This window comes from Mytilus galloprovincialis, chromosome 14 (assembly GCF_965363235.1).
Source record: "Mytilus galloprovincialis chromosome 14, xbMytGall1.hap1.1, whole genome shotgun sequence".
Classification (NCBI taxonomy): Eukaryota; Metazoa; Mollusca; class Bivalvia; order Mytilida; family Mytilidae; genus Mytilus; species Mytilus galloprovincialis.
Window position 1 is genome coordinate 54,304,475 of NC_134851.1, and position 27,790 is coordinate 54,332,264.

The 27,790-nt window shown below is 32.2% G+C and overlaps 1 protein-coding gene across 1 annotated transcript; it reads right to left on the reverse strand.

Moving 5' to 3' along the window:
• Window positions 1–7,822: 7,822 nt before the first annotated feature.
• On the reverse strand, window positions 7,823–27,438 carry LOC143059223 (annetocin receptor-like). Its single transcript, XM_076232701.1, has 2 exons — window positions 26,489–27,438; window positions 7,823–8,556 (listed from the first exon to the last, which is right to left on the reverse strand). The coding sequence occupies exons 1-2, from the start codon at window positions 27,414–27,416 to the stop codon at window positions 8,300–8,302; spliced, it is 1,185 nt and encodes a 394-aa protein (XP_076088816.1). The 5' UTR covers window positions 27,417–27,438; the 3' UTR covers window positions 7,823–8,299.
• Between the last annotated feature and the right edge of the window lie 352 nt (window positions 27,439–27,790).

A 27,790-nucleotide genomic window follows, 5' to 3' on the forward strand; every position in this document is an offset into this window, starting at 1 on the left:
GCGTATCCATTGAAATAAAAATGAAAGGCTTTTGTTGTATACAACTTTTGATATTTTAACGATCAAGATAAAAACGTTGTGTAAACAACTTAACGATAAGTTAAGTCCTTAACAAATAAATTAATTACTTAAATGACTTAATGGGTGGACGTATCAAAGTTTGGAAATATACAGTTTGTTATTGAAACAAAATTGTTTACGATTGATTGTGAGGGTAATATATGTTCAAGGGTGTTCATAATTGAAAATCATAAAATATTTGAAAAAGCAAATTACGTCATATTTGATAAATTTCTTTTTCTTAAAAAACACATTTTACGTGATTTTCTCCTATTGAATTAACTATCGTTTTAAAGAAATATCAAGCGATTTATACAGAAGTATCGCATCTTAAGATTACTGTTCAATCTATCATTTTGAACATTAATGATCAAATGTCATAAGAATATCACTGGTTTCCTTCTCAATCAGCAATAGCTTTATAATAAAAGGAATATTATCGCATATTTTAAAGACAGATTGGCTAATTTTGAAAAGCATCACATTCAACAAGACACTAATTTTAAAAATCAAATATCTCCGGTGAAAAGTAATGGTCCTTTTATGATGACTAAAGAACATGAGAAATGACTTTTAATATTTAAATAGAATACAGTTAAGCTTAATTCCAGAAATATCTGTAATTTGACATTATGAACGCTAGATGACAAACAGCGTAATGAAATTTATATGAACGGACTTTTGGGGATGGGTGAACTGTGTCTAAAGAGATACCACGAAACCATTTTTTTTATTAAGCATGCATTCATATGAAACACCAAAAAAAAACTTCCCAAGACAGATTACCTCTTAAGGAGGGTCGAGGTATAAAAAAATTAGGAAAAAAATAAACAGTTATTTTTCATTACAAATTTTATTTATTACCGTTAGTAGTTGTTACTTCATCATTTGGTACAAAAATCATTAAAAAAATCAATTCGTGTTGGCCCCAGATAACTTTAAAAATGTCTATATCATTGAAAATGTTCCAAGTTATCTCCTTTTGGTGCAAAAATGCCATTTTAGTGCATTAAAATTGAAATGTCTTTTTTAACACATCGGTGACCTATATTTTTTATTATTATTTTCAAATTAACTGCACTGAAACTAAACTTCAGTAAAATTTGGGCGATTTCTATAATTTAGCTCTTTTTTTATTTCGATATTACCTTCTTTCTCCTATTAGTTAAACAGAAAAAACATAGCTTAACAAAAATGTATGCTTCTTTCGAAGGCAGATTGTGAGCGTAAATGAACGGTGACCCAATATTTTTATTTTATTTTTCTATTAAGTATAAGATAAAGTTAATTTGTGGAAAAATATAGCGAAATCCTATATTGAAATAAAATTTTGATTTAGACCCGCGAGCCACCTTAAACCGAGATTTTATTTCAATCCTAATCTGACCATTTTAAATATACTTAAGCTTTGCTGAAATTGCCTAAAGAAAAAGTGAAAATGATTCGAGTGTTCAAAATGCCCGTTTATTTCAAGATATCAACATGACTGGTTTTGCTGTACGAAAAACCCTTGGATACATTCGTCTAAATATACTATTCTCATAAATCATAATCACGACAACTGTATGTTAAACGTATGCATACGGACTTTTCGATTTGAACAATTACAATGGTTCCCTTTTTTATTTCATTCATCTATATTGCAACTTAATCTTTTTTGCAATGAATGTAGACAGTTGTGCGAAATACTAAACTACGACAGTTTATTTCTGATAATAACTACATCATCATATTGATATTTCGAAATATCAAAAATACTTGCAATAGATTTTACAAACATGTGAATTGAAAATATGCTACTAGATTTAAGAAAATCACAAAAAAAAAAAAAAACATTACTGCATTTCAACGGAAAATATTTTCCTCGATAACATGTTAAGATAGAAATGAGAAGAATCAGACATATCTACGATTGATATAACGCAAACTTACGATGAATGCGAAAGATAATAATAGAAATAACTGAATTAAATCTAGAGAAATTCTTTTAGTATGCTTTTTCCTTACTGGTGACGGACCAATGAAATCGTGTACATTTTGTTACCTATTCCGACTTTGGACTAAGACTTATTTTAGACTGAGTTTTACTGCGCGTTTTGATGTGTGTTTGTTTATTCTACATTGGCTAAAGGTATAGGGAAGGTTTGAGCTCACATGTTTAACCCCACTGCATTGTTGCGCCTGTCCTCTGGCCTTTGTTAGTTTTGTTTTATTTTTATTGTAGTTCATTTATAATTTTTGTAGAGTTTGGTGTCACGTTCATTTTCACTGAACTAGAACGCACTTTCGTTTAGGGGCCAGCTAAAGCCCGCCTTCAGGTGCGATATTGTCTCGTTGTGTTGGAGACCCTTATGCTGTGTTCAGCTCTTTAGTAAGTTTTTCCGTCCCTTTGATTAATTCCCAATTTCTATCCTTCACTTCATGTTTTCACAAATTTCATGGACGCTATAATTGATAACGTTTTAATGAATAAAAATTATCTTGTTTGCGTAGTTGTTCGCGTGGTGCATTTAACAAACTTTTAATGAAACCTTCAGTGATTTATTCTGAACTATTCCGACTAAAGATGTCTTAAAATCTAACATTCATTATCAAATGTAAAAGACCATCGTAGCATTTCCATCTTTATCATGAATAGCCAGATCAATAAATGTGCTATAAACGCAGATAAATTGGCTAATTTTGAGAAGCATCAAATTCAATTACAATGATGCTTCTAAAAGCAGATATCACAGATGGCAGTAATAGTTCCTTTAATGATAATTGGACAAACTGAGGCATGTTGTTTAAATATTATGATTAAACAAGTTTCTGCTTAGTTCAATATAAATTAACTACTTGTCCTTTATAATTAAGGTTAGATGACAGAGATATACATGTAACGTAATAAAAATTGTTTATAAATGCGTTTTTCAGAATATTTAAGCCTACATCAAAGACGGTGAGATGGACAGTGTTTTGTTTGTTTTGTTTTGAAAATTCAATCCTTGTAGCTATGATGAGTTTTTTTTTCACTATTTTTTCTATTACATTTGTTATTAGATATTGAAAAGAAATTTGAATAAGTCCTGCTTCAGTAAACGATAAACACTTTCAGCATGATAAATATAATTATTTCCACCCACCTGCTACACAAATGGATACTCTCTAATTTCATTATCAAATTTGTGCATTTCCACAAAACGATTCGGAAGAATTTATTTTTAGAAGAGCTACTTACACTTAAATGAAGTCTTTTTGTATTTAACACAACTTTTTGGAATTTTGGATCCTCAATGCTCTTCAACTTTGTACTTGTTTAGCTTGATAAATATTTTGATATAAGCGTCACTGATGAGTCTTATGTAGACGAAACGCGCGTCTGGCGTATTAAATTATAATCCTGGTACCTCTGATAGCTATTTGCACCACTGGGTCGATGCCACTGCTGGTGGACGTTTCGTCCCCGAGGGTATCACCAGCCCAGTAATCAACACTTCGTTGTTGACATGAATATCAATAATGTGATAATTTTTATAAATTACCTGTTTACGAAACGTTGATTTTTTCGACCCCCAAGGGTGACTGGGGGATAGAAATATGGTCACTTGGTCTTCTTCCGACCGGCAGTAAAACGCTTGCCGAAGTGGGGCGTCCGTTTGGCTGTGCGGGATGTATCAAGTTCGCAGTCACGTCCGGTCAGATTGGGGACGTTAAATCCGATGCCTCGTGTAAAGAGAGTGCCACGCTCTTTGCACGTTAAGAACCCTTGCAACAACTCTTTGAGGGGTCCGTTGGTGGCCTGTTGCAAGGCGAAATTTCTGTCCCTATCCAATATACCCTCATTTTCCAGTGGCAGTCCAAATTTCCCCGACCATCACCCAAGATAGCCTCTATTATATCAAGACCTACCTATAGAATTTATTGTGAACTTGTTCTCGTCCTGAATATGCATGAAATATTTGCCACTGGACGTTAAGCAACCAACAATCAAGCAATCAATCATTGATTTTTTCGAAAAACTTAGGATTTTCTTATCCCAGTCATATATTACCTTAGCCGTATTTGGCACAACTTTTTGGAATTATGGATCATTAATGCTCTTTATTAACTTTGTACTTGTTTGGCTTTATAAATATTTTGATATGAGCGTCACTGATGAATCTTATGTAGACTAAACGCGCGTCTGTCGTATTAAATCATAATCCTGGTACCTTTGATAACTATTTACACCACTGGGTCGATGCCACTGCTTGTGGACATTTCGTCCCCGAGGGTATCACCAGCCCAGTAGTCAAGAATATCAATAATGTGGTCATTTTTATATTTCCACCACTGGGTCGATGCCACTGCTGGTGGATGTTTCATCCCAGAGGGTATCACCAACCCAATAGTCAACACTTCGGTGTTGACATGAATATCAATAATGTGGTCCTTTTTATAAATTTCCTGTTTACAAAACTTTGAATTTTTCGAAAAAATTAAGGATTTTTTTATTCCAAGCATAGATTACCTTAGCCGTATTTAGCACCACTTATTGGAATTTTGGATCCACAATGCTCTTTGAATTTGAACTAGTTTGGCTTTATAAATATTTTGATATGAGCGTCACTGATGAGTCTTAAGTAACGCGCGTCTGGTGTATTAAATTATAAGCATGGTACCTTTGATAACTATTGGTGTCACATAGAAATCATTTAATGCGGCAATGGTTGACATTGACAATATTTTTGGAAAAAGAATTCAATTCTTACAGATGGACTCTATTGTAGAATTGTTGGTAAATAATTAGACCACTATATTGCAGTAACAAGTTTATAAGCAATTCTGACATCACTGTACTTTTTTGCCTGAATCGTGCTGGTTTTTTTTTCATGGTATTAAAAGGGTTCTTTCTTCATTTTTGGTGTGCTCTTCAAGATTTTAGTATTTTGCATGGTCTTGCATTGTTTTTCTTTCATTTTTAGATATATTATTGATCATGTTGATGTTGTCACACAAAAACTCACCTTAAAATGAGTGTTGAAATCTCATTTATCCCAAAGAACTTTGATCAAGGATAATACCGAAAGAAAAAGGCTAGCTTGTCATCTTGATATTTACCTCTGTATGGACACAGATAGAAAGCTTCAAAGAAGAATCTATGTCAAAGGTGACGATTTTAACTTTCAAATTGTCAATTTCACATTTTCAGCAGTAACATACCTTTTGCTAACGCTCAGCATAAAATTCGAATATCACGACACAGGCCATGGGTAAATTTCCAACAAATCTATGGCTTCAATGAATTATTTCTTAATTTGACTTGCATATTGATGTTCTGGAAACTTCATTTTACTGGACTGATCTGGAAAAAGTTTTTGGAAACAAATCCTAAAAATGTGTTTGCCTATCGTATCACTGCATACCTGTATCAATTGAAATAATCATTAAATTAGTACCTTTCACATTATTTTGTAAGGAATTGAACATTTTGGAATGGACCAATTTGTATAATGATTGATTACATTTTGCTATGCCTTAGGAACTCAACAATAGTTTCCATAGACCGAACAAACTAAAGCGTAGCATAATGAAATGTGACGGTGCTTTCGCTGATGTGCAATGGCTTCTATTATGCATGGTGACTAGTTTAAAGTCTACAGATTAATAATAACTATGGGAAGTAGTTGCTAGTATATAAATTTGCATACGTTATTGTCTATGTATGTACTTTTTTACAGTTGCATACTACATGAGAGATCGTCTTCTTTGATTTTCTGTTCTGCGTTTACATTAAACTTCACAAAGTTCTGGTTATGAGCCCAAAGCATTATGATACGAATAGTCGATCTGCCAACAATTACATCCTCCATCATATGTAAAACAAGAAGCAATTGTAGCAGGATGCTGTATCCCAAACAAAGCTCCCATAATTTGTCATTCCCATGGTCTCATATTTCATTTTGTTTGTTATATTATCCCATACAATAATATATATGATTAAGGGTGGGGATCTCTACTGTTTACAAGTTTTCAAACAGAAGGGTGTTGGGTTACCCCCGGGACTTCACCTATATTTCATTTGATTTGTTTTGTTGTCCTATGAAGGAATATCTATGGTTTAGGGGTGGGATCTCGACCTTTTACAAGTTTTCAAGCATGAGGGGTAGGGGTGACCCCAATGAACTCCCTATGTTTCATTTGATTTGTTTTATTGTCCTATGCAAGAATATATATGGTTTAGGGGTGGGCATCTCGACCGTTTAGAATTATTTTTTTTGGAAAAAGAGGGGATGGGAATGACCCCCAAGGGTCTTCCCTTTTATTTCATTTGATTTGTTTTATTGTACCATGCAAGAATATATATGGTTTATGGGTGGGAATCTCGACAGTGTACAAGATAATAACACATTATCAAATTCATTTGATTTGTTTATTGTCCTGTGATTATTTTTGAAGACGGCGTGCGCCTATCACTTACAGTTTTCAAGTTATACTCATTTGAAAATTAAAAAAAATAAAATCCAGTATGTTTCTATAGTAAACCCCTACCTTCTTTATGCCCCTCAAAATTCTCCTTAACATACCCCAATGTAGAAACGAAAGATTGATGGCTCCCCTATACATGTTAGTCTAACATTTTATGAAACCCTAAGTAAATCTGACAAGCAGTTTTGGAGAACCGCTGCTATTAAGTTCAAGAAGAAGAAGAACTAAATAAAAACAATAAGTCTCCAAACTTTGTTTGGGACACTTAGAATTAACCTCTTGTGGATTTCGAAATAATTCTCTACCAATAATTCACCGTTTTATGTAAAATCTTAAAGTTAATGAACCATTTGTTAACTTAAAAACCATAAAACTGCTTTTAACAAACAAATTTACTTCTGTATCGACATTTAAAGAATGCAAAATATAGCTTATGTAATCCATCGTACGTCAGTGTTTCTGTCATCGCTCTTTGGCTTATCTATCAACAAGATGTCGTCACAAGACCTCCATCGTATTTCAGTGTGACCAAAACGAATTTCATCGTCAAACCATCGGAACTCAGCGTCACCAACTGGCAGTTCGGAGTGCCATCGAGATATAGAGTCCTACATATGTAAAAGAGGGACCAAAGATACCAAAGGGACAGTCAAACTCATAACTCTAAAATAAACTGACAACGCCATGGCTAAAAATGAAAAAAAAAGACAAACAGACAAACAATAGTACACATGACACAACATAAAAAACTAAAGAATAATCAACACGAACCCCACCAAAAACTAGACGTGATCTCAGGTGCTCCGGAAGAGTAAGCAGATCCTGCTCCACATGTGGCACCCGTCGTGTTGCTTATGTGATAAAAAATCCGGTAAATAGTCTAATTCGGTAGGTCACATTCATGAAAGGGAAGGGGATTGTTGTTACGACGTAAGGAACATATCCGATATCATTTGTGAAATGGTTATTCCATAACGGTCAACCAACTCGTGATGGCGTCTGTAAAATTTACGAAGGGATGATTTCAACTTCACATTTGGAACTCTTGGTTTAATAGCTTCCTTGTAAGCAGCAAACCTCTATCAAAAAAATCATGATAGGAAATGCAAGCACGTGAATATCGTATCAATTGGGAGATATATACCCCGTATGCAGGTGCTGCTGGAATGTAACATGTGTTATGCAGTTTACAGTTCAGACTTGGTAAGGCGAGTTCTATGCGTTTTTACAAGGTTAAATTGGGCCTGATTTTATGTTATTTTAACTACTTATATATGCATATGTTTTACTATTGATTAATGTCATGGTTTATTTCAAAGCAAATATTTCTCATAATTATTATGCAATTTTACATAAAAATCTACTTGACATTTACTTCAGTAAATACACAACATGCACTACTTCTAAATGTGTTCTGATGTGACAATAGCACTAACGACTTGACACATAACACTTGGGAAGAAAGGGATAACTACTAATATGTTCTTACGGTCTAGATATTGTGTTGCATACAAATAAGTATGCAAATCGGTTATGAGTGGTGTTTTCGTAAGTCTCTAGAATTGTATGGTATGACCTCAATCGTTTCATTTCGCCAAATTGTTGTACTCATTTTTTTTTTTTCATCACTGATCATGCTGATATTGTAAAAACTTATTCATAAAACTTTAAACTTAGCTAAGTACTTGGAGTACAAAGGTGTTCTCGAAACATCAAATCCAGCGTTTTCATTGGTTAAACTCCACAAATTTTTATGACCGCAAGGCCAGGATAATGTAAAATATTTCAGTTAAAATCTAGAGTTTCGCACTAATAAGTTACTTCCGGTTCTTTGTGGATTTAACTTCACAACAGCTGAGTTGCCTTCTTTTATTGAAGGACTTCTATAGCGCCCATCCGATTCCGTTCCTGTTGTGAAGGTATAAGCTGACTGGCGAGATGAAAGTTTTACTTTGGTACACATCCGTCCACTAAACGCTAAAAATAACCACGGATTGACACAACTGTTTAATCCTGACAATAATAAGATTACCACCATAGCAGAATCTGAAAAAAGACAAAATTCATTTAAAGTATTAAAATGCTGTGAAATTGACCCGTTTACAATTGTACAATTGTAAGATAAACGAAGTTGTAAATGACTGGTTGTATGCTTAGTGAAATGGCCAAAGTAAAAATATAAACACATAATAAGACTACTAGAATTGCATTCGAAATCTGCAGGCATCAACTTGGGATTTTATTTTATTGTCTAAATCACATTATTTTAGACGCTTCGGTGAAGCTGATGAATAGATGTTTATCAAACCATTAAAACAACTACATTTGCAATCATTGACCGTGGAATTAATCCCATGTAATGTGTGGCAATAAAAAAATGCAATGAACTTTACAAACGGTTATTCGTTAGAACATGACTTCGTTAAACGTTTTAGATTCAACTGACCATCTTTGGTATCATCATGTTATAAAAGAAGCTGGGCGAGAGATACCAAAGGGACATTTATAAATCTAAAATGAACTGACAACGCCATGGAATATTTCGGTAGAATGTCTAGTTCTATATATCTGTCTTATCTTATCATTCAGCCCTAAATACTTATCGAAATTTTATTAATATAATCAATCGTATTATTTCATCGGAATTTGAAACAACAATGTAGGACAAACATACGAAAAACAATTAATCTCTTATATAAGCTTTGGATTTCAAATATTTTGGGCCACTGCTGGTGGACGTTTCGTCCCCGAGGGTATCACCAGCCCAGTAGTCAACACTTCGGTGTTGACATGAAGATCAATTATGTGGTCAATTTTTATAAATTTTCTGTAACAAAACTTTGAACTTTTTTTGAAAAACAAAGGATTTTCTTATCCCAGGAAAAGATTACCTTAGCCGTATTTTGCACAACTTTTTGAAATTTTGGGTCCTCAATGCTCTTCAGCTTTGTACTTGTTTGGCTTTACAACTTTTTTGATGGTGCGTCTTTTGTAGACGAAACGCGCGTCTGGCGTAATAAATTATAATAAACTATTGGCCAGGAGCATCACCGAAGAGACATGTATTGTCGAAATGCGCATCTGGTGCAGGAAAATTGATACCGTTAATGTTATTAAATTAATTTGTAAGTAAATACTATTTTACTCTAGAGCGTTCACCAAAAAATCAATTAAAAAAAAAAGCGAGTAGTCGAGTACAATTGTGAAATTCGATACAGTGTACTTTTGCGTGATACCTTAGTACTCCAGAACTCTTTGAAATCCCAACTATATATAGTGTTTTTTTTAGGTTATCCCTTGAACTTCTTCATAATAGTGCAAAAATGCACGTTTAATGTTAAAACTTGCCTATCAATTTAAGTTAAATCAAGCTGAAGTGTTAGTTAAGATCTTGAGGAATGAGAAACTGTCATTTTCAAGAAAATGATGAATTTAGTGCTTTAAACAAAAGTAATTGCATCGGCTTTTAATACGGAAAACATAACACTTTAATTCCCATGGAATTTCCCAAATATATTACGGTGCATATCAATGCAAGGCAAATGTATTTCAAATACATCTCTTTAGATTATTCAGTAACAACTTCTTAGAAAATAACATAACTTATAAATGTTGTATAAATCCTTTTTTATTTTCCCAATTACGTGCGGTATTTGGTAAATTAGAAGCAATTCACGTTTCTATTGCAATTTTTTTTTTAAACATTTTTTTAAACGGTTATCTAAGAAGCACATAATTGCAATAATAAATCGTTCTGTAATCCGCTTATGTTCGTGTCTATTGAAAACGAATATAACAAACTTTAATTTTTCTTACAGTTCGTGTTGCTTAATCTTTAGTTTCTATGTTTTTGTCTTCTGTACTATTATTTGTCTGTTTGTCTTTTAATTTTTAGCGATGGCGTTGTCAGTTTATTTTTAATCTATGCGTTTTAACTGTCCTTCTGGTATCTTTCGTCCCTCTTTTATCTAAGAAGCACATAATTGCAATGATTAAGAGCGGTGACAAATCGTTCTGTAATCTTTTCCTGTCCATGTCTTAAAATAACGAATACACAAACTTTATTTTTTCTGTTCTAGTTTGTCATCTTTAGTACTTAATCAAATAGCTTTAAGATTTTGTCTTTATGTAGTGTTAATGAAGGTGTTAAATGGTAAGTGAGTACAAAAAGGCGAGCGAAATTAACTCATTCAAGATATCACGCTAATAATTTGGAACGCAAGAATCATATTTCGTCTGTATAGTGCAAATCAGTTGAACGAAACCCCTAGATCAAATACGAAGTGCAAGATCATGCAAAAAACAAACTTAGGCAATCTATGACTAGAAGTAGAAAAACTTTCGTATCTCCAATAATTCATCGTTGTATAAAGTGTAAATTGACAAAATAAAGCATATACATGACACCTTAGATTAACATAAACCATCAGGGACGAAAGATACCAAAGGTATAATCAAACTCAAAAGTCGAAAAAAAAATCTGACAATGCCATGTTTAAGAAAAAACAAAAGATCGATCAAAAGACAAACAATAATTTACAAAGCAACTCGAGCCCCCAAAAGTATCGGATACTGCTCCAAAATGTGGCACACATACGTAGGTCTTTATAACAGTACAGATACGATGCAGTTGAATGCAAGTTCGTAATATTTGACTGCCTAAAGGACATAAGACTGATTTTAAAGCTGATTTTAAAGCTGATTAGGTGTAAATATTTACTTCGACTGACCAATTGTATCCGACTTTCAGAATTGCTTTTCAGTAATAAATTTAAGAATGGTTTGAAACAAATATCACAAGGTACAAGAGCAGCGAATATAGCCTTAATTTTACGTAAAACAACAAGTTTAAAGAACTACAGGTAAATTTGAGTTATTCCTTTAAACAGTTAAAGGCCTGTCTACTGTTTATCATTGCATGAAGAGGACAACATGTAACACATAAAACAACACCATATATTGTTGTGATCTTCCTTTACAGTGTGTCATTTTTATTAATCTTTGCAGAACTACAACAAAATTTTAAAATGAAAACAGCAAGATAATTACTTTGGCTTAATAGATAGGTTATTCAAAAGTGTGCGTGTATTAATTCTAAAGAACAACCATCCTCATATTGTTTCGTTTTAAATCAAAATGCGCATGCACTTTAGTTTCATTGATAAGAATATTTAGAATCATTGATAAGAATCTTTGATAGGGAATGACAAAGTCACACACACACAAATAAATCTATAAATTACTCGAGTTTTAAGAATGAACCATATTTGTAGTCATAATATCAAATATTTCACTATAAAAGATAAATGCGTCAGCTTGATATCCTGTTTGATTTATTCCATTGAAAAATAAAATTCCAGTTGTGTAATTTTGAATAGAAAGATATTATGGATCTTAAATTTAATTCCTGAATTACATTTGGCATATATAAAAGAGATATTTTATGGCTTTTGTTTGAAATGTACTTATTCGTATAAGAAACGAAAAGTGAACAAGCAAATCAATTAAGAGGGAGAAATTTACACAATGCAAACTCAGAAATAAGTACTAAGTTTTTAATATTGACATGCAATCAGAGACACGAAAAAATGTTGGCAACTAATGTTTAACTATATCATGTGCATGTATCAAATTTATGGATGCTCATACTTTATTAAAATTTAACACTTTATGCAAATTCATTTAACTGAGATATGCAGTTGTCAAGTTCCAAGTTGATGCAAACAACTTTTAAAAATTATAACGTTCTTTTGTTTAAAGCATTACAATAAAATTCCATTCGCCTAAAAAAGGAATATAAAAATCAAATAAAATTAGTATTAGTCAAATGTTAAAAATAAATCACTCAACAAATCATGGCGTCACGTGACAGTTATTCCTTCATTTCTTCTAAAAAAACAAATTTATAAACGAAACGCACGTCTTGCGTATCAAATTATAAGCCTGGTACCTTTTGATAACTAATCGAAATCATCATAACGAACTAGGGTAATTGAGAAAGATGGTATTTTTTTTCAAGATAGTATATTATAATTAGAATTGCACATGTAAGGCATTCACATATATTAGTCCAGTAAGGATTTGTCGGTAAACAGTAGCATTTGAAAATCTTTGTTTTAATGTTCCATATAATTGTTTAATCGTTTACAAACACAATAATCTTGTGTTCAAACATATATGTTTCAGCTGTAGAAGATTCGATCGGATGAATAAATTTCAAAAAATTATGTAAACATATAACTGAAAACCCACCGGAAGTGATACTCAATGTGTTTTGTTATATTATATGATATCAAATATCTGTTTTTATGATTGTTATGAAATTCCATAGAATTTGTTATAAAAAAAAATTCACTGAGGATTGAAACTGCACTAAACTCTCATTTTGTCTTAGTATTTAGTAACCTTTTGAGTATTAATAACCGCTAAATGGCTCAATAAAACAAGCAGGTTAAATATATTTCTGACAACTAATGTTCTAATTCTTGTTATTTCAACTACGCTTGTGTACAGCTTAAGGTGGTACTAAATAGTTTAGCTAAAATTAATTTGGCTCGTTTCATTTTCTTGAAATTTTGACAAAGTACTTATTTTGACCCTTTGACAAAAATATAAAAAAAAATTTTTAAAAATTGAACCAACCGTTTTATCAGAAAAAAATACACTCAGTCTGGTTATATAGCAGTTTGACAAACACTTATTTGCCTAATATTCCCTTAACAACACAACGTAATAAAAATGTTTAGCTGATTTTACAGAGTTATCTCCCTGTAGTGTTAGGTACCACCTTAACAATCAATTTTTCTCAATTATTTTATACGGAAAGCATAGACATTTATTTCTTGTCAAAAGTTCCGCTCCATCATTCTGTATTTGAAAACAAGCTTTTGTGGTTTTCATATTGCCCAGTCAATTCTTCATTTGACGAATATATTTCATCTCCATTCCACATTAACAGACTATGGGCTAAAGATTAAACGTCTGGAACAGAGTAACCGGAAAACAACAAGTAATTGTGATACAGATAAGACTATTTCACGAACAGGTTACTTTTAACCGTCTGGCTAAAGTGTGCAATTATCTTTTTTCATATGATTTACATGGTTAAATGAATAATCAGTTGATATGTCGATGACGTTTACTTCACGTCTTTTATTTGAGACAAATCGATTCACATGACAGCGATCTGATTTTTCTGTTCATAGTAGGTGGCTCCAGAGAGTATACTCCACCTAATAGCCATATGTTCAATACTTCAGCTAGCTTTCAGTATAACTGAATCCTCTCATATATGTACATTAATGAATGGGCTTTTTTTTAACTTTTCTCAGTCGCCTTTGTATTTAGTATCAATCTGATGATTTAAACCTATTTCAGCTGATTGTTATTTTTTGTTCTTATGTTGCACTGTTACACCATTCTCACAGAATAGGCAAGGGTTTAGTAGCTCACATCTTCTACTCCACTGCATTTTGCATGTAGAAATAAGATGTGGCGTTAATGCCAATTAGACAACTCTCCACCAAGTCAAGATGTGTAAAAAGTAAACAATTATAGGTCAAAGAACGGCCTTCAACACGGAGCCTTGGCTCACAACTAACATCAAGCTATAAAGGGCCCCACAATTACTAGTGTTTAAACAATTTAAAGTGTCTGTTCAAAGTTAGAAGCCTGTAATTAATTAATTGTCGTTTGTTGCTGTATATCAATTTTTTTTTGAATTTTTTGTTTTGTACTTGCATCAGGTCGTTAGATTTATCGTTTGAATTGCTTTAAATATATCAGTTCGTGGCCTTTTTCAGCTGATAGTGTGATATTGGTTTTGTTCCTCTCATGAGATCGTACGATTACTTAAAGTTGCTTATGTCTACGTCATAAGGAATCTGTTAGAGAGTTGTCTACATATTTTTATCATGATTCATTCTGATTGTAAATTTCATTTCGTCATTATAAGACTTTTTATTCTAAGGATACAGTTCATCGGTTAATAATGACTTTTATTTTCCGCATATTTTGACCATTATTCTATTGCTCTCGAGAATATGCAAGACCATATACAAATATCAAGTACATGGTATGAACTTTATATTTTTAAAATTGTCGGTAACATCTTTGTTTACATGGAGTAAATCTGGAAGACAATGTTTCGATTATTAAGTGAATTAGATAATATCTTTCTGTAATTCTAAATACATGCAATGAAACTGCCTAATGCAAAATCATTTAAAATTCCATCAGTCTTGTTCGACATCTTGTAGTTTAACCAACCTATTTTCCTGTTTACAAAACTTTGAATTTTTCGAAAAACTAAGGATTTTCTTATCCCAGGCATAGATTACCTTAGCCGTATTTGGCACAATTTTTTGGAATTTTGGATCCTCAATGCTCTTCAACTTTGTACTTGTTTGGCTTTATAAATATTTTGATATGAGCGTCACTGATGAGTCTTATGTAGACGAAACGCGCATCTGGCGTACTAAATTATAATCCTGGTACCTTTGATAACTATTGTAGCCTGCTCCGGAGTGATGTTATGTATCAGGAAGCATAAATCTGGGACTCTTATGAGGAAAAATCTAGAAACAATTGTAATCGCAATGAGATTGATATCATACGTTTATATTTTATTTGTTTGATTCTTATAAATGATAAACCCACGGTTAGATGACACTGATTAATGGTGTTTTCATCTTTTTGAATTAATTGTGAGAGTTTCTGTCATAACTAGAAAAGTATCACTGCCAGAAGATAATAATCATCCTCTTTGTAAACGAATACTCAATATTTTTCATATATAATAAAGTTTTATCAACCAATATAATTAATGAAATTTTATTTTTCTAATACCAGTTAACAATACACTGCATGAAATAAATATATTTTTTAATGTTGTAAAGATAGCTAAACCCATACAAACTTTAACTTATAATAGCTTATTTAACAAAAAGCTTATGACTGCGTTCGTTTTATAATAAAACATGTATTTTTGTAAACAAATTGGTAGTTTTATATAAAAACTTTTATTAAGCAAATAAAAGGATATATGATATTAAATCCATTTGCAAGAACATAAAGTGTCAGGAAAATACAATTAAATATCAGCTTGGCACTCATGATGGTATCCTTTTCTGCGCATTTTACTTTTTTAGAGGATGATTGTAGATAAATGATAACTCGCTGCCATAAAGAGTTCTATAAATAACTTTCCACATGTATGGTATCTTTGATGATTTTTGCCTGAAAAAAATGCTTCGGTATCACCGAGTTTGTCTAATGGAATGCTTACTATGCATAAATTGAGAATGGCACTTTTTTATTTAAAACGATAGCACATGCAAAATCTCAATCTTATTTTATCTCTTCTAATTGCATTATGCTCGATATTTTTTAGAAGACTTATCACCTAAAGATATTATATATTGGTTATACATGCATAGGTATCTTCCAAAATATAGAGTGATTATCGCTACGGATAAACGTTACTGTACTAGATATCTCGATCAGACGAAACAAGCGACCTCTGAGCTTCAGCCATAAAGACTTTATTTTATCAATTCATATATTTAATTCAATTATGGTGTGATGTACTTTCATTCCAAATTCATCCCTTTTCCTTTTTTATTGAAGAAGGTGCGGTGCGTATTGAAAACAAAATATTACTAAATCATAATTTTACAAATAACTCTAGTTTCATGTAAAAAAAAACGTGTTCTACTATCTTCATTTTATTCACATCAAATGTTGCATTACAAGTTATCAATAACAAATACGTTATTGATGTATCAGCATCTTTTCTATGTTTTTGATTGATCTTCAATATCTCATTAACTGCAAAATGAAATCCCGTTATATAATTTGAAAAATGACATAATGTTTGGATTTCTGAAAAGAATTCATTTATATTCCTGACAACTGCAAAATTTTAAGTGACAAAAAAAGAACGTTCCAATTTCTCAACTATGCCACACCATATCATTGCGGAAGAATTAATCATGTCTGCTGTATGTTGGACAGAGAAATCTATATGCGAGGTGTTCTCAGCACACACCCATTAACATTAACAAGTAAGGCACATGCTTCATGAAGGTAAAAATTAGTCATCTGTTTTAACGATTAGAAGGCGCTTCTTTGGTTTCCGAAAGAAACGCTCATTAAGTAAACTAGAATTATTAAGCTGAAAAAGCAAATAAAAATATGAATCTGGTTTATTTTTAGTTGACATTTAAGCTGTTGAATATTCATTTAAATAAATGGTTCTTTTAATATGGAATTATCTACAACATTACATATTAAGCAGTTGGATGACATTGATAAAAATTACTAGTATTCTCACCATGAAACCATAATTACAATTCGCCTTTTCAGAATCTAAAGCACAATGGGCAATCGCATTGTTCGTACACCAAAATGAACATACCGTTACGTCATTAGTTAAATTTCCATTGTGTATCACGTTGTAAACCAATCACAACATTTTGGTGTACGCTTTTGAAATTATTACTCAGAATGCATTATATTCTCAAACGGCGAATTAAGTGTCATATGAATATATCGTTCCCAAGACACCACCATTTGTGTTAGTATAGTTATTTGTGGGGATGTTCTACATGTAAAGAATAATTTTCTATACATTAAGTCTTATCAATCAAATATAGTTCTTATTATTTACATTTATCTACAATTATCCTTAGTTTATTAAAATTTACATGAACTCATTTTTTGTTAACTTTTTTTATTTTTATATAGATGTGCCAACTTTGCCTCAGGTAAGACTTGTCCTCTATATATTTCTGTTTGCTTTTCTATGCAGGCTTATATTATATACGTTTTTTTCACAGGAAGAAACATCCTCAAGAAAACCATAATTGATTAATCTCATTTAAGCTTAAGAATATAATATTTTGAAGATAAAATCATTTAAAAAATAGCATCAAACCGATCTTCGAGGAAACGTTTTGCCTATTCATAAAATTTCATACAACACTCCCGTCGAAGTGGGGCAATGTCTTATTATACAGTGATGTCTTTGAAGCGGAAGAACTATCTACGAAAAGCTGAATGGCTGATAAAAGGGATCAGTTATTACTTGTGTCATCTAATGTAATCATTGTTTACACTAATAAGAGAATGACATGACTGTGTTTTCAATAAAACCGTATCGAATTAATCACTGACACAGAAAATTACAATTTAGAGACAGAAAAGTATTTAACTTTTGTTTTATTTCTATATCAATATACCAGTTTTTGCCTCAATTAAGGCATATCCACCTTCTTTTTGAATTTGTCTTTTTGTCGAGTCTTTTGCTTGATAAAAGAGTGTTTAAGGAAAATCCACAAGAAAAAAAAACATAATTTGTCATTCTGATTTAATCTTAAGAATATAATAATCTGAGAATAAATTCATTCAAAATGTTACATCATTACTTCAGTGAAACATTTTCTTATTCATAATATTTCTTGCAACACTCCCGCCTGGAAACTAACAATGTGTTATTCTACTGTAATGTCTTTGAAGCGGAAGAAATATCTAAGAAAAGCTGAATGGCTAATGAACGTGATCAGCTATTAATAGTGTCAACTAATTGAAACATTGCATACACTAATAAGAGAATGACATGACTGTGTTTTTAATAAAACCGTATCGAATTAATCCTTAACACAGAAAATTACAGTTTAGAGACAGAAATGTATTTAACTTTTTTATTTCTATACAAATATACCTTCTTTGTCTCAATTTAGTCTTTTTATATTTATCTATTCAAAGAGTCTGATGCGTGATAAAAAAAAGTTTTTACATGAAGCAATATCCAAAAGAAAAAAAATTGTCAACCTGATTTAATCTTAAGAATACGATTATTTGAAAACAAATGCATTCAAAATTTTACATCAAACCGATCTTCAATGAGACATTTTTCCTATTCATAATACTTTGTACAACACTCCCCGCCAGAAAACTAACAATGTCTTATTATACAGTGATGTCTCTGAAACGGAAGAAATATCTAAGAAAATCTGAATGGCTGATGAAAGGGATCAGCTATTACTGCTGTCAACTAATGAAATCATTGTATACACTAATTACAAAATGACATGATAGTGTTTTTCAATAAACCCGTATCGAATTAATCACTGACACAGAAAATTACAGTTTAAAGACAGAAATGTATTTGGTATCTTTTCATTATTTAACCCATATGTCATCTACTTAACAAGAATAGAAGATAAAATACGAGGTATAAACGTGTTATGCTGCCATTTTTACATCAGGAAAGTAAATAAATATTCACGTTAAAAAAAATGTAATTTAAAATTAAACAGTAATAAGCCATCATCACCATTTTTTTTGTTAATTTATGAATCTGTTAACTAAGTTATGAACTTTCATACTGATCTATTCAGGGTACCAACATTAAATTAATATAAGATGTGTATTTCTATTTCCCTAGCAGAGATAAAAATATTCGACAACCACTAAGCAGATTCCTGGCAGGCTTATTATCCTTTTGCGGGTGTAACTATTTTTGATGTCTAAGTGCTCCCACTTTCGTTCAGTAGAATAACAAAAAAGATACACAATAGAGCGTACAAATATATGAAAATCAACAAGAAAAATATGTACAAAGCAACAATTCACATATGTATACGACAACAATAAACATACGTACAGAGCAACAAAAAAACACATGTATAAAGCAACAACAAAACATGTACAAAGCACCAGTAAAAAAAACGTATCAAGTAATGCTAGCATTTTTTTAAAACCAAACTTCCTGTTCATCTCCTGCAATGCATTTAAAAAGGGCAAAAGATCCCACGGAAACACTCAAAAAACAATGGCTAAGTAAATTAAACGCCAAATGTCAAATGTTGAGAAAATTGAGGGCTGAGCAACATGATAGTAAATACCAGGAAATGAATCATTTTCATTGTCATATTTTACTAAGCAGAAATGTGAAATGAAACAGTGAATGTGTCAAAGAGACAATAACAAGACAAAAGAACAAGCAAGGCCAACGACATCAATGCATGATAATACGGCAAATGTGTTAAATGTTAATAGTGCATAAGATTGACGTGTTGGGTTTTTTCTTCATGCAGCTGTTACTTATTGAATTAAAATCACTTCTAAACTTCTGCAGCCGATATCGCGGATTGTAATGGTTATAATTTGATGATCACCATATTTCGATTACTGTGACATTTATTTTTGCAGCACTGCTTTAGTTCTTCATTTCGGTTTTAAGCATGAAGTCATTATCAAATTATATTGATATTAAGAGCAAAAGTTTAAACTCTGAGGCAAATTCGTAAAGGGGAAGTCCTTAAAAACCGACAAAATCAAATGCTAAAATTTGATTAAGATATTATTGGTATAAGGGTTAATTAGTGTGTAAACTCGGTCGAGTCACTCAAAAAGCTAAGTTAACTCATGAGGCTAGGTTCATTTAGCTTCAATAAAAGGACAGAGAGATAAGTCCTGTTAAAAATGTCATCAAGACTTAATTATCTATTGTGCCTGTAGTTTAATTCACACTCGTTGCATCTTGAAACAGATTCGTGCTTGAAGAAACTTCACGCTTTCCTTGATGCTCACTGATACATTTAGCTTTGACGTATAACATAAGATATAAGTAATATGAATGGTAGTTAATGTATGTTATTGAATACCTTTTAGAATATAAGAGCTAAATCAAGCAGTGTTTGAACTAATTTATGTAGTGGTTTCTTCGAACACTTGTAAGGAAAACAACATTATTGAACTACCGAACCCAAAGGAAAGTCCCTTATCAAATGGCAAACTCAAAAGATCAAACCTATCAACGAATGGAAAACAACTGTCATATTCCTGAATTGGTACAGGCATTTCCTAATGTAAAAGAGGGACGAAAGATACCAAAGGGACAGTCAAACTCATAAATCTAAAAAATAAAAAAAGTAAAATATATGGTAAACAATCCTAGTTTTATAGCTAACTCACCCTCTCATGTGTATGATAGTCGCATGAAATTCCATTATATTGACAAGTGTGTGAACAGATCAAACAGACATGATAGGTAAAAATGTCGAAAGTAAAGAAAAGATTTAAATGATGTACAGTTCCATGTGGTTGTATTAAATCGTGCTTCTAACTTGTTTTTTTTTTTAATCAGAAAGAGGGTCTTGACATTCATAATAAATGTAAATTCGCCTACACATAAATTTCGCTTATATTTATTTGATATTCACGTTTATAATTCGGGACTTCTTCACTTTAGAACGTAAAGTCGATTCTCATATTCTCGTAAATATTATCATAGTAGATCAACGCAATAAAATGAGCGAATTATTTAGATTTTGATGTTATATGACCGTGATTATTTATAACTTAGACTTTTTTTATGCGTTCAATTATTTTAGCTAACTTACCCAAACAATGTTCTGCAAATCAGGATGGCCAATACTATAGTATGGAGAAACCTTAAATTGTGTGATATATAGCATCACAAATGATGCAGTATGATTGTCTGACAGAAAGACCTTGTTTCTAATTAATTAGGTATACATGGTATAACAATATGATTAGACGCCGTTGCTCATTTTGATAAACTGTAGAAGCAAGGAGGCCTTATTCACCCCGAAGATAAATTGGCAAACGTATTTTAGTCCTTCAATCGTCTGAATGTTTTACAAATCAAAGAGTACAAACAAATCGATCTAAGAAATCTTCAAATATGGAAAAATATTCAATTCAAGATAGGCAAAACATACCAAAGTGACATTCAAACTCAATAGTTCAAAATAAAATAGCAACGCCCTGAAAAAAACAAGATAGATACAAAAAAACAGTACTGTTGTTACACAAAACATGACAGATGAACTTTGAAACATTACCAACATACGGAGGTGATATCAGTTCTCCGAAAGGGTAAGCAGATCCTGTTCTACATGTGGTATCCGTCGTGTTGCTTGTGTAAGCACAAACCGATGTAAAGCTAAATTCGGTAGGTCAGATTTGAGGAAAAGGGACTGTAATCACGACAATTGAAACAGATATTCAATAACGGTCAACCAACTCTTGATTGCGTCCGTAAAGTTTACATGATGATAGCGTAACTTACAGTATTAGTAATGTAAGTTCACGAGTTGACTATCTTTCGATATTTCAATTCTTGAATCAGTTCTTTTTATTATTACATGGACCCCAATATTGGTAGTGGAAAAGAAGAATATATAAGGAATTGTGTATGCATGTCGATGCATTCTTAAGCAATTTGATGCAATAATTATAAGTGATATAATACGAATGTTTTCATTTAATATTACGATGAAATATGCGAGAAAAAAAAAACAAATTTTGTCATCCTTACATCATATCAATCACTTCGGTAATTCATAAAATCATCCCACTCATTTTGTCAGGTTTGTAGTACTCAATTCTTTTTTTTCTTATCCTGTACCAGGTCAGGAAAAAGGCAGTTATTATCTTAAAGTTCGTTTCTGTGTGTTGCATTGTCGGTTTTTATGCACCTCAGTGTTTCTGTTGTTTTTTCTTATAGTTTATGTGTTTCCCTAAGTTTTAGATAGCAACCCTGATTTGTTTTCTCTCAATTCTTTTGAACAGCGGTATACTACTGTTGTCAATATTTGAACCTAATGTTCGGCATGGCGAATGATACATGTATAGAATGAGATGCTAACGCTGTTGACTTGCCCGCTTTCCCTTTTCTTTAAGTTTCTATTTTTGTTGTCTTTGATTTGCATGTACTGAATTTTAAAATGAGAATTGAACATCGGGGGAAACCTGTTGCAATCATTTTGTATATTGTCCGACAATCCCAACCGATATTTGTGAATACTCCCCTCGCCACAATACAAATCATTAAAAATAAGTACTATTGACGTAACCACAAGTATCATAATCTGATAAATTTGTAAAGTCTTACAAATAACATTGCACTGTTAGACTTCTTCAGTATGTTTATTTGTGTCTGAAGTATTATTAGTCAAATAACATGGTGCTGCAGACGTAAAAATAGCCAACTCATAGGATTGTCGTAATATGTTTTTACTCCTTTTGTACTTTTCCTTATTGTTTTGACTTTTAAGTACGATTCATGTTGACAATTGACTTGTAAGATTATGTTTATTTCCTTACCGAGATAAAACGGTCAGTTGTTTTTGTTGTCAAACGGGTTTTCAACAGTATTAAGGTTTCTTGATATTTAAAAAAAAAATGTCAGTTCATTATCATATAATATAATGTTCGAGTTATATTACGTTGCAAACAAAGATCTGTCTTTCAGCGAGATTTCTTCTACATGTATTATACATTGTTTTTGCTTTCTTTCTTCTTTTTTTGTTTCGTTTTCTGTAAAAATCAATATCAATGGGATTCGTTTTTGTTAATACAATTATATGTAAAATGTTTCCACATTTATGACATATAGCTAGTATGGAATGGAAATTGATAACATTGGTGTCTTTTATAGTTTATCTTTGCAATCTAAATCTATTAATCTAAATGGGTCCCTTGTAATTCCGCTTATCCTTTTTATGTATTATGTTTTGTACCTTTGTTAACAACAATATTTTTAAATATAAAAGTTGAAGTTATTTACTGACCGTACAACGGCTGTATAGGCAGTCAAGGTCGTTGAAAACTTCCATTTGTTGTAATTTTGCTCCTGATTTGATGTTATTACTTTTTTGGATTTTGTAAATTTACTAATATAAAAATAAGGATATGTGGTCTGATATCAATAAGACAACTATCCTGTATAGCCATGCAAATGACGTCATTGTAAACATGTTATCGTATGGCCTGCAACTAAGTGCATATATAATGCAAACAGTTACCTTCAAAAGGGTCATATATGTCAAATAGGGGAGGAATTCGAATGTGAAAACCAACCACAAACAAACATGACAGACAGCAACTAAAGGGCAACAACTGTATTACAGTCAGACACATAAGAATTTTGCGGGGTTACACATATTTGTAAAGGCACAATTCATCCATTACCTGAGCCATTGGAGCAACAGCACAATTCTAGAACAAAATTCCATAAATCAACAGATGGGTAAATACACACATAAAAATAAAGACACAAAGACACGAATCATTGTTTATGCGTATTTATTAAAAGCCAGTCAAAAACCAATAACAACTAAAATCATTTGTTTTTCCTAATTCCGCAACCATTTGGTATAGTTGATGAAGCCACATACATATTTGATCTAAATAGATATTTTCATTAATATCCTCCTAGCTTTCGTGTACTCGTAAATGTTATTGAATTTATGTTATCAAACTCTAGAATATGTATTGATAAGGTTAATTTGTGATTCGTCAAATATTGCTTTTCCAGAAAGGCCATTGTCCGAGGTCGTCATTAGAGCAAACATCTCAACTTGACATTTTTTATTGTCCAAAGTCTGAAGACATTATAACATTTCTGATCGAGAGTTCTTGTAGAGGTCAGAGCTTTTAGTTCCTAAATGAATATATTGCAACAAGTTAATTAATAAATGTCCAAAGAACTTATTGTTTCATCTAGTTTCGCAATAAGACTAAAGATTAATTTAGCAAAACAATAAAAGAGGGACGAAAGATACCAAAGGGACAGTCAAACTCGTAAATCTAAAACAAACTGACAACGCCATGGCTAAAAATGGAAAAGACAAAAAAAAAACAGCCCACATGACACAACATAGAAAACTAAAGAATAAACAACACGAACCCCACCAAAACACTAGGGGTGATCTCAGGTGCTCCGGAAGAGTAAGCAGATCCAGCTCCACATGTGGCACCCGTCGTGTTGCTTATGTGATAACAAATCCGGTAAATAGTCTAATTCGGTAGGTCACATTCATGAAAGGGAAGGGGATTGTAGTTACGACGTAAGGAACATATCCGATATCATTTGTGAAACGGTTATTGCTTAACGGTCAACCAACTCGTGATGGCGTCCGTAAAATTTACGAAGGGATTATTTCAACTTCACCATTTGGAACTCTTGGTTTAATAGCTTCCTTGTGAGCAGCAACCCTCTATCAAGGAAATCATGATAGGAAATGCAAGCACGGGAATATCGTATCAATTGGGAGATATATATATCCCGTATGCAGGTGCTGCTGGAATGTTGCTACTTAGAAATGGAAAGTTCACAATTGGAAAGCTGAAATCATCTCTTTTGTCATAAAGTTTTGTTTTCAACCGACCCTCATTGTCAATTTCTAGATGTAAGTCAAGATCTGAGGCCGACTTAACTGTATCTGTGGTATCCTTTATCTCTAGCTCGATGGGATAGATGTGTTCCACATAGTCACCAAATTTTGAATTATTTAGTGAAATAACTGTATAATGCTACATACAATATATGACTGATTGCGCAATCTCTGTACATAATATTTTTTATCAAGAATTTCCATAATCTTTTTATTTTCTTGAATATATATAAGAAGAAATATACGTATGGTATTTTGCTGAACATCATTTTGACACTAGCAACTCAAATTGAAAATGACATTCTTTAATTGTTTGAACACCTCCAAAAAGAATCCACGAATTTCAGCGTCTGATCAAACCGCTATATGTCATAGTATTAACGCTGTTTCTCCAGCGCTTTAAAGTCCGGCTTGCGTTTTGAAGAATGACAATAAAAAGGAAAATGGAAATTGGATTATTTAAAAGAGACAACAACCCGACCAAAGAGTCGACAACAGCCAAAGGCCACGAATGGGTCTTAAACGCAGTGAAAAAATCTCCCACCCGGAGTTGGCACCTAAGTACAATTGTGTTCTAGTTCAGTGAAAATGGACGGCACACTAACCTCCAAAACATATAAATAAACTAAAAAGCTTAATACAATCAATTCAAAAACGTCTGTATATGGTAAGCAGTCTAATCGTTTACCAAAAGATGCCTTGTTTAATCATAACATTAATGTAAATGATATGACCCAATAACCCAGTTATTTCGTAATGAATTTCTTTAGTTAAAAAAACGAAAATAAGAAAAAGATCATTTGCTTTCTAGACAAATTATATCAAACGTTATTTTTATCTTAAACGAGAGAACTGAGACAAGACCTCTATAATAGCATCTTACGGCTTAGCTTTAAGTATTTTTTTATGGATCACTACATTAGTTTAATAATTTTCAAAGCGACAAAATGTATTATTGATAACAAAAATATGATCAGCTTTTCAATTACTGCTGTTAAATTTATTCCTACAAGCCTTTTCCAATTTCTAAATTGTATTTTATAGATAATGTCTGTTATAAATAATAGTTGTCTCTTTTTAAATCCAATGGTCTTGTACTTATTACCTTTTTTCTGTAAATTACTTGTCGTGTTTTAACCCTTAGGTATTGTAGTATAACATTGGTATCTACATTCGTATTATCTTTCTAATATAAGAATGGAATGCTTCCTTGAGTAAGTTTTAGGGCGTAAAAACGTTTACCTAAAGACATTTTTTGTGATGCGCTTCATACTTAAAATACGTGCATGTTCAACACTGTATAACCCGAAGAAGAATTATATCATAACAATTATATTTTAATGTTACAACCACGAAATTCAATCATTTTGTTTGTTATGCTATGCAATGTTTCAACTTATGTCACGGGTAACATGGACAGTATGAGACGTTAATTTATTGAGGAATTGAATTCGTATTTCTGTTCAATCTTGCACACAATTACATCCTGCATTTTGTTTGTCAGGCAGAATATTGTGCTTAGTTCAAATTTATATCATGCATTTTGTTTGCAGGGCAGAATATTGCTTTCGTTCGTCTTATGCAATCTAGTTAATTCTTACAAGCCCAACAACTTCATCTCAAAACATTTCCTGTTTCGAAAAACGCTGTGGTGTGTACTCAAATGTGTGATTAGTATTCATTTGTTTTCGTTGTCCATTAAAAAGGTAGAAGGGTGGTTCTAATTCCAATGAAAGGTAAAACGAGTAACTATTTGATAATAAACTTACGAGTAAATGGTGCGTTGAAATCATAAGCTGACCAAATCTGTGCAACAAAGAATGGTCCCCAGCACAGCAGGTAACAGAGTATTACAGCAAGTGTCAGCTTGATGGTCTTAAGCTTGGAATTAGATACTGCTTTCCGATGGACTCGGGGTTTATTCATAGCATTTTCAGCGTTCGAATCACGAACAGAGTATGTTTTATTGAATGATATTTTTCTGGGATATCGTTTTGTTTCGGGAAGGTTCGAGCTAGATCCTACACTGATCCACACAACATAACATATTCTTGAATAGACAGCTGTTAATATACAGAACGGAACAAAGTAAATAGACACAAATATCCACGTGACATAAATCTGCAGCTTCCATATTGGACCGGTACTAAGGTTCTCCCAGCAATCGTACACGTCACTTCCGGACTCAGTTTCCTGATACGAAAATAAGACCAACTGCGGAACTGCGCATAATAGAGACATAATCCAGGCCAGTGATATCATACAATGAATTCGTTTGTTTGTCCAAGTTTGGCTTGTGATCGGGTAGCAAATTGAAACATATCTATCAATGGCTGTCGTTACTAAAACATACGAAGAGGCATACATGGCAACGACTTGAAAATATTTAACAAATTTACATAGGAAATCGTTTCCTTGGAAACGATAGGTAATGTCCCATGCCATTTGTGGTAAAAGATTAAAGAATCCCATCGAAAGGTCAGCTATACACAAATGAAAAATAAACCATTGCATTCTTGTTAAAGTACTGCATTTAAATTTTAATACGAAAAGTACGACTGTGTTTCCAAATAACGAAAAATATAACAGAACTGCCAAAGTTGAAATCTCTATTTTAGCAAGTTCCTCGTTTCTGCCCAATGGCTTTATACTTGTATTATTTTGGCTTGAATTAGTAAAAGCATGAATATTTGTCATATTGTTGTCTAGGAAAACGTGGTTTCTATGGAATAGCATTCCATCCGTCTTTTTACTTGGGTAAATATAACTGGTTACAGTTGTGTTTAGAATGTCAGTCATTTCCGAATCTACTCTTGTTTCTCAACTGAAGTTTGGTCTGTGATTAAAGATCTGAAAAATTTTAAGTGTGCGTCAGAATTTGACAATAGTAATGGTTATTCATTAAATGGCAAATGAAGCGTAATGACTATTTAGTTATATAATAAAAACGAATGATAGTCCTATCAAATAACTAAATACCAGTAAACTATAAGGCTTGTTCAACGGCTTCGGTATGCAGTTTTCATAACAAAAGTCATGCTTACAACACAAAAAATATCTGAACGGAATCG

Coding starts and splice junctions, on each gene's coding strand:
- LOC143059223 (XM_076232701.1), bottom strand. CDS start 27,416: ATGACAAATATTCATGCTTTTACTAATTCAAGCCAAAATAATACAAGT. Junction 8,557..26,488: donor TTTCAACGCACCATTTACTC/GTAAGTTTATTA, acceptor GTCTTTTTTCAG/ATTCTGCTATGGTGGTAATC.